General features: G+C 36.3%; 2 protein-coding genes across 2 annotated transcripts; both read left to right on the top strand.

Moving 5' to 3' along the window:
* Window positions 1-343: 343 nt before the first annotated feature.
* LOC113038083 (centriolin-like) lies at window positions 344-3,299 on the top strand. Its single transcript, XM_026195288.1, has 8 exons — window positions 344-395; window positions 1,418-1,571; window positions 1,663-1,833; window positions 1,919-2,095; window positions 2,187-2,321; window positions 2,556-2,701; window positions 2,800-2,983; window positions 3,129-3,299. The coding sequence occupies exons 2-8, from the start codon at window positions 1,569-1,571 to the stop codon at window positions 3,297-3,299; spliced, it is 987 nt and encodes a 328-aa protein (XP_026051073.1). The 5' UTR covers window positions 344-395; window positions 1,418-1,568.
* Window positions 3,300-3,446: 147 nt separating this feature from the next.
* LOC113038082 (CREB3 regulatory factor-like) lies at window positions 3,447-5,653 on the top strand. Its single transcript, XM_026195287.1, has 5 exons — window positions 3,447-3,459; window positions 3,647-3,776; window positions 4,006-4,079; window positions 4,253-4,375; window positions 5,115-5,653. The coding sequence occupies exons 1-5, from the start codon at window positions 3,447-3,449 to the stop codon at window positions 5,231-5,233; spliced, it is 459 nt and encodes a 152-aa protein (XP_026051072.1). The 3' UTR covers window positions 5,234-5,653.
* Window positions 5,654-10,813: the final 5,160 nt, after the last annotated feature.

Raw genomic sequence — 10,813 nt, 5'->3', positions numbered from 1 at the left:
TTGTCTCTTTAAGAAAAGAAGAGAGCACTTTCTGTCCTGGAAATCTGTTGATGCTGTGGGTGGAGCCTACTCCCACCCGGCCTCAGACACAGACACTGATTGGCTGAGGCTGCAGAAAGTTTCCTGTGTTGATTCAAAGAGATTTGAGAGGAGGGTGGAAAGAGTGCAGGGATAAAGGAGGAGGGGGAGAATGAAGTCTAGAGGAGGGCGCTGCTTTTAGTAATAGTTGGAGTCCATGGGAAAAAAAGCTCTGAAGTTTAGAGTAACAGAGCTAGACGAGACAGGAAATGTTCTCTTTCTGCTCAAGGAGCCTCTGTTACCCCTCGTGGGGCAGCAACAGGAGAAAATGGAGATATAGAGACAGAAAGCGAAGAGATGGCAGCCACCCCACTGTAGTAAGTACACCACTGGGGTTTAGGAGGGGCTCATGGTAGGCTGTGGTCATTCTGTTGCAAAAATGTGTGGCTTGTAATGTTGTTCGTAGAAGTGATTATTGGTATCTAACATCATTGAACATTATTTTTTATTTTTTTAAGTTGGTGATTACTTTATGATGTTTCATGAATGTTGTATATTTTCAATGCTTATAACAGGAAATTGCAAAAGCATTATGACATCAGAGTTTTCTGCCTTGCAAATTTTATGACAGCAGTGGACAAAACAAGGCACAGTATTAAATCAGTACATTACTAGATAAATCTAAGTACATTTGCATTCTTTATTTATAGATAGTGTTAGTTTAAGGTTAACAAGGAATTATTTAAAATAACGTTTAATGAAAGTATTCGATTTTCACTTGTATTGGGAGGAAAGAGGAAGTCAATGGTTGAGAAGTAACAAATGCAGAATCCAAGACTGTCCCTGCATTCCAATTCATATGAAATTTGAATACTGTTTTGTTTACGGTTTTAGGTGGATCAAACACTGTAAAAAAAAAAAAAAATGTTAAAGTTGTAAGTAAAATTAAAACAACACCAAAAAAACGATGTAGAATAAAATGCTATCCAAATTTATTTCCACTGAAAATTTAACTTTAATTCAGTGTTACTTACAGTTTCTTTGTAATTAATTGTGAAATTTACTAGCAATTTCTCAGTGAAAATCGTCTCAGAAACCTTTAAGTTGGGCTGCAATACATCTTAAATTTAGTTATCACATTATAATATTAAGATATTATATTATTAATAATATTATTATAATATTCAGATTATAATATTAAACAATATTAGAATTATAAAATACAATATTAAAATGACATTATATTTTTCAATTCATTTACTTTTATTACAGCAGAAGTAACAGAAATACATATCAGCTTAGTTTTGGAGAATATTGTATTGGACAAAGGGGTGCCTTGGAGACAAAAACCAGTGGAATTGATCATGTAATAGCAGTCTTTCTGCCATCACTCCTGCAGGCCCATGTCAAGGCTCAGTTGTCCAAGAAGACGCAGCTGCTGGCCATCATGAGCAGAAAGCACCAGGAACTGGAGAGCAGGCTGGATGACATGATCACACGCATCCACAAGGAGACACAGGAGATCAAAGAATTAGAGCAACAACTTACTGATGGTGAGGAACTTTTTTACAATGTTGTTTTTTTTAACCTTTTTTAACCTGAAAAAATCATCAAATAAGCTAAAAGAAATCTCCGATCTTTCAGGTCAGATCGCTGCTAATGAAGCACTCAAGCGTGACCTGGAGGGCATCATCTCAGGTCTCCAGGAGTATCTGCAGGGCAGAGAAAGATGCTCTGCAACGCTTCCTGTGTGAGAAGGAGCTGCAGTGCACACAGCTGGAGAAAGAAGCTCTCGGTGCTAAAAGCACACAGGAGGTTGGGTCTGTTTTTGACATAAAGCAGCAGTTTTAATACGCCACTAAGTCAAATCAGCATTATCATATTGTTTGTTGTGTTATAGGAGCTTCAGTGTCAGCAGCAGGTGTTGGAGGATCTGAGGAAGGAGAATGAAGAGCTGAAGCAGGCTCAGGGGCAGGTCAGTGAATATGAAGCAGAGCTGGAGTCGCAGCTGCAGGAGAGAGATTCTGAGGCCACACAACTGAAGGAGGAGCTGGGCAGACTGCGTCGACTCAGTCAAGTAAGAAATGTGTTCATACATTTTTTTCATATTTGTGCATAAGATAGTGCCATTTTTTTCCATTTATTTTGGAAAAATGTCACATTTACAGATGGAGCACTCTGCACTGCAGGCGGAGTTGCAGAAAGAAAGACAGGCAAAAGAGAATGCTTTGGCACAGATGCAGATGGCTGCCGACAGAGAGCTTGAGAACACAGAGCTTCTGCAACAGGTCAACGCTCTTCAGGTGTGTTACTGCACAACTGACCTCATACCAGAATAATAAAAGGCCAGTCAGACCTTTTCCTCTATTAGAAGAAGAGGATTCTTGGAAAGACCAAAGGATGCACTGCTATTAGCTCATTCAAACCCTTCTCAGAGCCTGTAAAAATGTGTACTCTACATTCTGATGCTTGTTGATGTATGAGAATCATTCAACCTCACATCTTTCAATCCCTGGCTGAAAAAAAATATTTTGTAGGAGGAAAGAAACAGTCTTAAGGAGAAAGTGGATGCTCTTCAGGATGATTTGGAACAGGTTAGAGAGGAGCTTCTTTGCCCAGAAAGTGTGACTAAATATTTAGGAGAGCTGAGAAGAGGCATAGCTACAGGACAAGAGGAATTAAGGTATTATAGATTCGTATTGGATATTTTAGTAAGTAATTATAAGAAGTGGACTGTGGCTACAGATGGTGATATGTCTTTGTTATCCTGCCCTGTTGCAGCTTTGAAGACCTTGGGGAACCAGTGAACAAGAAATTCATGGAGCTACAACAGGAGGTGCATCTTGTGGTATCTGCTGCTCGGAGAGATCGAGACGAGGCCCAGCGCTGTCAGGACAGACTTGCTGGAGAGATGAGTTCGCTCAAAGAGAGACTCAGGAAGTGCCAAGAAAGATACCAGGCTCAGGTGAGCTGATGTCGTGGAATTCGAGTAATCATTATTTGAAATAAACTTTTCAGTTACATTGCCATTTCTAAAGTTCAGATGCTCACATATTGCAGTATATTGTCTTAGTATGAAGAGATGCTGATCTCCCTTTGTTTTATTCCAGCAGGCAGCAGAGAGACAGGATGAGGAGGCGGAGCTCAATAGATTGAGGAAAGAGCTGGAAGATGCTCAAGAGCAGCAGTACTTGATGCTGCAGCGTTTAGAGGAGACAGAAATGGACAGGGACCGTCTTCTTGCTGAATTAGAAGGACAAGATAAACAGGTACAAGAATGAGAGTGATTGTTATTTTTATTTATTATGTATTTTATATTTTTTTCTACCTTTTTGATTTTCTTCTGTTTTTTGGAGTGGCTGATTGGTTATTCCAGGCTGGATTTTCTTCAGCCTTCCTCCTCCCAGCTCCACCTGTCTAGATCTGCTATGAGGTTGAAATGTAATGCAAAGTTAGGGAACCTTAGCAAGGAAAAAATACTTTTGGACCCTGTGGACACTCCATCAGAGTTTATAGTTACCAATTCCATTAAAGAAATGCCATGATTAATTTATTGCACAATAGAGCTTAACTGTATTTAGGATATTGCTTTCAGAGCTTTGTATTTAATAGTTTGTTGTCTTCTAAGTGAAAGCTGAGGAGATTGGCAATGAACTCCGGAAACTCAATAAAGTCATTAGTGACCTGACGCCGGTTAGTGAGTTACCCTTAACCGCTCGGCCTCGGTCTCGTAAGGAGAAAAACAAACTTGCATCCAGGTAAAGCCATATTGCTTATTACTTGAACTACTACTGCTTTCATTTTTATTAAAGCTCCCATCCCAGCGTTTTCCCTTAAAGTCCTATAAAGTAGTACCTTTACAGTTAGCCTAGTTAAGCTACATTGTGTGCTGTTATGGATTTAAAATGCTGAAATACAGCACACCAAAATGTATTTTTTAGCAAAATACTCTTCTTGATTCTTCGTTGTGTTTTTTGTCTTCCTTAGGGCCTGCAGGCTGAAAAAAAAAGCGCAGTATGAAGCCAACAAAGTCAAGTTATGGGGCCTTGGAACTGAATATGGTACATTGTTTAGATATGGAAATTAAATATGAAAAGAAGTGCTTGATATTGTGTATTGGAGAATGTCTCTATCTTGACCAGACAGAGTGTACTTTTGAAAGATAGTGCATAACCAAGCAGATTTGCCAAATATGCAGAGAATGAGACAAAGATATGAATATCTTCTTTTTCAGATCGTTTGCTGTTTGTGATCAATGCAATCAAAGAAGAGATTGTCAGCAGAGTACAGGATATCTCACATGACAAAGGAAAAAGCATGACAGAGAAGCTGGATAAACTCATTGAGGATACCATAGGTAAGAAATTTTTCTACATTGCATTATTATTAATACTTGTAAATGTGCTTTTAGAATTAACACTGCAAATGCTAATTATGTGTAATCTTATACAAGCAAGTTTCTCCTCAAAAAGCTGAGTTGCAAGAAATCTACTTGCTTTATAAGCGTGATCAAGCTATCCTTGTGTTCTTGTGTCTTCAAGAATTTAAAGAGCCTTTTCATTGTTTTGCTCCGTGCTGTGACCTCTGTTGTATTGAAACTGTTTTCTGAATACATTTTTGTTAGCACATCACAATCAGCACATCACCACATGACATGACCTCATCCTACTGTTATATAAGCTACGAAAACAACTTTAAAAGAACATAAGATGATATTTTTTTCAACATGTTGGAAGCTCATGATCTCAGCAAGGTTTCCCCAAAAGATTGGGAAGTAAACAGCCCAGTAATCTTGTATATCCATTTAAAGGGCTAGTTCACCCCAAAATAAAAATTATTTAATTTATTTATTATTTCTATAAACAAAAACGTATTTAGGATGCGATTAATCGTGATTATATTATGTGACCGCACTTAAATATATACATGAAATATTTTCAAAATATATATATGTGCATTTACATTAAAAATATACACAGTACACAAACATATATTATGTAAACAAAAACTTTACTTTGCGATGTGATTATTCCTGATTAACCATTTTGACACCATAAATATGGCTTTCTTAAAACGCTCTGTTTTTGTTTATACAGTGCAGCCACCAGTGGCCGGCCAGACTTCAGACTTTGTGAATCAGATCCTGGAGAACACTGGGAAAGGAGATCCCACCGGAGGGCTGGTGGGGTTGCGTGTTCCCACGTCGAAGGTGTAGAGTCATGCCGACTGGCGAAGCCATCCACGCCATTCTTGTCCCACACTGTAACGGCCCGACACTCTGCATGCCCATTTCACTTGGAGACGCATCCTCACATTTAAAGTGAATACATGCATACGATACCGCTTGTCCGTGCATACGTATGTGTATATTCACCTTGTGCGCACCAATGGAAATGCAACTAGTAGTTAACCTTTGCACTCAGTAGTCCATTTCCTACCATGTGTGCATGTGGCTGGTGGTATTGTTTAACAGGCCGCCATTTTGCAAATATTAAAAGCCAATATACGAGATACCTCCAACAAATGAGAAAAAGAGAGAGAACATAGCTAAATGAGCACCAGTTCTTGCTGTAGCAATTTTTTCTCTTGCGTCCAGCTAAATCTGTCAGATGCCCATTGAGAGTTTTGGGAAGCAGAGGCACACTCTGCAGAGAAACTACGAAGGCATTAGTTCCTTTGATTTGGCAGTCAAAAAGGTGTAAATGCAGACTTTGCAAGTTTTTGAACATGGCGTGTACGATTTGACCCTTGTTTAGGCCTACTTTATACACTTATTAAGTGTCCGGGGGAATTCCTGTTTGAAGCAATTGTTGTGATGATCAATTGAGATGCAACAACTACAACAAGGCAAACGCGAAGGAATACAAATACTGATATTTAACACAAAGTTACTGATGTTTGGTGTATATATGTAGAACAGGGATGTTTCAAGAGAGTAGCATGTGAGGAAGCGGGCCTCAGACGCCCTTTCCCACAGATCTGCGATCGTCTCAGGTTGGTAAGAGAGAAAGAGAGTGTGTGAGTTTTTTTTTTCCTTCTTCTTTCTTTGACTTGAGCATATGGTCAGTTAAATCCCTTATTGTAAATATGCAGATTGATTGATTATTATCCACTGGTGAAATCTTTTCCTTTCTACGCCTTTGATGTTGTTTTGCAAATTCTCAGCGAAAGAGGCTTAAAAAGCTGAATCCCAGATTGGGTTTTGTTTATATTTGTACTTTATACAAGTAAGATTCATTGTGCCTTGTAATCGTGGAGTTGAGGAAAAATAAAACTCGATAGAGAGCGCAAATGGACCATTTTGCAGAAATACTCTGAATGTACATAGGAACGTGGAGAATATAGATATATGCCACAGAGTCTGTGCTTTGTATCATAAGATGGCTCTGGCCAATTTTTTGGGGTACTTCGGGGGGTGGGCCGTGTCGTAATATAAGAAATATTCAAATATAAAAAAAAAAATATATATATGATATTTGCACACTATATTTTGATTGTTTTGTTTTTTGTACCAAAGACACATGCAACTTAAAAATGGCAACTAGCCAGTCTAAGTAAGGTTTTGCACAGCTTAGCTAACACCGTATTGAATGTAGGAAAAATGGTAGGGTCAGGGATTTCTAATGAACTGTGAAATTTGCTTGGGTCCAAATCTTTGCAGAAAGAAGCGTTCATTTGCATCCTCGTAAAATTTTGTACTGTTCCTTTTGTTCTCATAAATATTTCTACCACCATTTGGTTTCCCCCGATGGAAGTTTTGTCGCGTATTTAAAAGAAGAGCTATAAATTTAATGGAGATGCTTCTATTTTGCCCATAGAAGATATTATCACGAAACCAAAAGGTTTACTATTCTTTCTATAGTTGTAGAGGAGAGTGCATATACAAAAATGATACATGTCATTGTCTTGTTTAGAGTTTGAATACGCATTAATCTGTGCATACATTAAAGATGCTACCTTCTGAAATACGATGTTAATCATTAATGTTAATGAAACATTTCTATGCTTGTCTTCTTACTATTGTTGAAAGAAAAAATTAATTGCGTATATATTTTTGTAGAGATTGCCTTTATATTTCCTTTCTGTGCTATCCACAGATCTCTCTTTTGAAAGCACTTATCTTGCTAAAGGAAATCAGATGATCCTTTGCAAACCGTTTAACGATAGATTGTTGGTCAATATCTTAATTTAAAATTGCATTTAACACAATCTTATGTATACCTTATCTATACTTAATTGACTGTAACAATCTTACAATAAAAGCCCAGGTAATTTTTAACCCCAGTATCAAAAGAAGAAAAAAATTATAAATTATATTTTGCATAAAGTGAAGCCTATAAAAAAAATGCACTTTACACTCAAATTCTCAATACCATAGTTCAAACAATTAAAAACCGCATTACCGTGATGTATGCTTACAATTGTACTTTACGATTACGTTAAGTAAAATGAGAATTACTTCAATGAGAATTGAAGAGGAAAGGTGCTTAACTGTGATGAAAATAATGTCATAAAAACTTAAATAGTCCGGCTCCATTTCATTATGAAAAAGAAAAGTTCTTATTTGAGTTGTGACCTGTGTTTTCGTGAGATTTCCTTGCCACCAAAATCTCAAGCTGCTGCGAGTTTGTTCGTTCTGTAAAATCTCTTCCAAGTGGAATTGTTAATAGTTTGCTAAAGGCCTTTTAAAAGTGACTTTGTTCTTGATGCTTGATCAAAGAAGGGAGAATATTTTTTCCTTTAAAATCTAAACTAAGAGTTTTGTAAAGCTATGTTTCTTTGCTTTTAGTAGCATAGTAAAGATTCTATATACCGTCCATTGTTGAATTTTTTTTTCTACTTTTTGTTTGTACATAGACACGAATTCAAATTTATTCTAAATGTGGAAAATATATACAGTATATATCTATAAATGTATATTACATGTAAGAATGCAAAAGCACTTTGTCTAGACACAAAAAAACAAACAAAAAAAGCTTTCCCCCTCCCATTTGCTGCTAAACCGACCTCGTTTGAATGCTGCGGTGTGTACTTGACTTTTGCCATCTTGACCAGGGCAGTGTGACAGAGAGGTCTTGAATGGAGACAGACGTTCGTATGTTTCTCATTGAGTAGTGAGATCTTCATTTGCCTTCGGTAGACATTTCCTATGGAAAATACAAATTCTATTTTGGATTTTTCTTCAGGTCGTTGTACAGTGTTGACATTCTCTCTGGCCAGAGACAGGTATTGTTGTCGTGGATTTTTTTAAAGTAATTTTTTACTTGCTGGGGGAAATCTGAGTTATATGAAAAAGTAGCTCAGCAGAAAAAAAAAAAAATATATATATATATATATATATATATATATATATATATATATATATATATATATATATATATATATATATATAGAAATAGAAATATCGCTGTACTGTAAGGCAGTTCCATTTGCCGTGGGGAATCAATTGGATTAAGTTTTTTTTTTTTTTGTCTTTAAGAACCCATCCATTCTTTAAAGACAGCAAAGCCATTTGTTTATGGCGACAAAGACCGGCCTTTTTTGTGCCATCTACAGCTCAAAGCTTTGCAGAGTGGCAAAGCTGTAAAATAAGCTTGATGGCAAGTGACAATGAGCATACGGAGAATGAAATGCATGTTGTCCTTCTGTCGACGACCTGCTGTTTTGCGAGCGTTTGGTAGTTATCATAGTGTGCTGTCGCAAGCTCTCGCATTCAACATGATGTTGTGAGCTGTGCAGTTTAGTGTTTTAACCTGGGGACTCTGTGGCATTCAAACAGTTAAGGAAAAGAAAAAGCCAGTATTTGATCTTTCTTCCTTTTCTTTTTGCTTATTCTGTTTTTATATAAAGAAAGATATTTAAAGCACACATACACGTATTCACACTCACTTTTGTATAAGTGTGTTTCTTTTGCTTCATAGTGTGATTCGATATTAACATTCACAATGGGCTGTCACATAAGAATTAATTATAATTATGTTATAATTATTTCTGCCTCTAAAAACAATGATATATGCATCGAAAACAAAAAAATACCAGTTCACAAAAAGTAAATATAATTCATTGTTTATGCCGCATTTAATACAGTATATTTTGCAGTTATTTAGCAACATATTACTTTTTCAAAGGGAAATATTGTAGCCTTCTGTTTTTGAATAATTTGCGTGCTTTTTTTTTTTTGTTTGCTTGGGTTTTTTTAAAAATTTTTATCACCCATATCGTGAGATGCTGAAAATATCCTGAAAAAAAAGATTAGGCTAGCTATTACATCGATTCTTTGATTGATTGATTGTTTTTATTGTCTGCATTTTGTTGATGATTCAATAATTTTGGACCGAAGCTGCTAAATCATGTTGTAAGTAGTATAGAGTATCATTCCCTGTTACATTCAAGCTATGAGCAATGACTTTTATATTGTAAACGATTATTTATCGAGAGATGGATCTTATGCCACTATATTTATATCGCGGATTCATCAAACACAGTTCGATCTCAATGGATACTTTGGATCCTTCTAAAATGGCTACAGTATATACTCAAGAGCATTCAAACTAGCATTTACACCTTTCCTTTGTAATGGTTTGTGTAGATATGTGTTTGTTATATAAAAGAAAGATTACTCTTATTGGTGCACTATGCAGGTTTCACTCTGTAGAAAGACAGGATGATGCTTAAGATTACATTACTTGTATTTTTTTAATAATTGAATCTGGAATTGTAAAAGTGGTTATCGATGGTAAACAACAAGGTGAATAAGCTGACAAAGCATTTGATAAGCATTTCACGGAAGGCGGCCTGTCTTATTGTTGCTAAATAAACATGCTCTTTCCAATGTATTTAACCTGTTGAATGTTTTTTTTTTTTTGTATGTTCAATTTCCTTTTATGCTGTTGTTTAATGGACCTTGATGATGAATAATTTTACCATTCTGTGCATTTTGTTACTCTGTATCTTGTGGTAATCGTTTCAACTTGTGTGTTCTTCAAAAGTAGAAAAGACCTTCAAGCTTTTTAGATGGGTTTAGCTGCAGAAGATGCATTCCAACATATCATGCATACCAGCTGTTTGTTAATGTTCCATTTACAAACCTGTATGCTTCACTCGATCCCTTTAGATATGATATTTGAAACCATGGATATGTTTGTATATACACATGACTATCGTGCATGCTAACCTTGCTAAATTGATATTCATGGAGCTTTTGCAACAGACGTAAGAATGGTCTCACTGTCTTAATTCAAACCAATGAGCACAAGTGGGGAAAATACATTTTGATACTTCGGTGTAAATCATCTCCATTGCACTCCAGCTCGCAGCTGAAAAGACCCACATTGCACTTGGTTTTACAGAATTTCTGATGTTATTTTTGAAATGATGCCTGCAAAATCAGGTGCCTTATTCAGACATGAAAACCCAAACTTGATCTATTGACATTTTCTACAGAAACAAGATTTTCCCCTTTATGCCAAGAATGAAATCACAAGTTTCCTCTGAAATTCTCTCTTATTCTTTTTTTTGTTTTTTTTTCTGCTGTGTCGAGCAGTAAGCTTGCTTCAGATGAGAAACTGTTGCTGCTTTGCCCTCATACAGTTTTTTCATTGAAAGATGAATGTAGTCTTCCTTCAGTGGAGTTCAATATGATTAAACGTAGACTGTGTCCCATATGTTTTGTTTGAGAGACTATCCAAAGAGTGCTGCAATCATAGACTCATTTTTTTTTTAAATGTTTATATCACATATAAACCATTTGAGATTTCTTCTGTTCATGTTATTGGTTGGAATTGTGACTCTGCCT

Source organism: Carassius auratus, chromosome 21, assembly GCF_003368295.1.
Source record: "Carassius auratus strain Wakin chromosome 21, ASM336829v1, whole genome shotgun sequence".
In the NCBI taxonomy this organism is placed as follows: domain Eukaryota; kingdom Metazoa; phylum Chordata; class Actinopteri; order Cypriniformes; family Cyprinidae; genus Carassius; species Carassius auratus.
Note: the sequence above shows the minus strand (reverse complement) of the source record. Positions and strands in the feature narration are given on the sequence as shown.

Excerpts from the sequence above, each read along its gene's own strand:
- LOC113038083 (XM_026195288.1), top strand. Across the intron at positions 1,834-1,918 it reads GTGCTAAAAGCACACAGGAG|GAGCTTCAGTGTCAGCAGCA; the intron begins GTTGGGTCTGTT and ends GTTGTGTTATAG. Across the intron at positions 2,322-2,555 it reads AACAGGTCAACGCTCTTCAG|GAGGAAAGAAACAGTCTTAA; the intron begins GTGTGTTACTGC and ends AATATTTTGTAG.
- LOC113038082 (XM_026195287.1), top strand. Across the intron at positions 3,777-4,005 it reads AAAAACAAACTTGCATCCAG|GGCCTGCAGGCTGAAAAAAA; the intron begins GTAAAGCCATAT and ends TGTCTTCCTTAG. Across the intron at positions 4,080-4,252 it reads GGGCCTTGGAACTGAATATG|ATCGTTTGCTGTTTGTGATC; the intron begins GTACATTGTTTA and ends CTTCTTTTTCAG.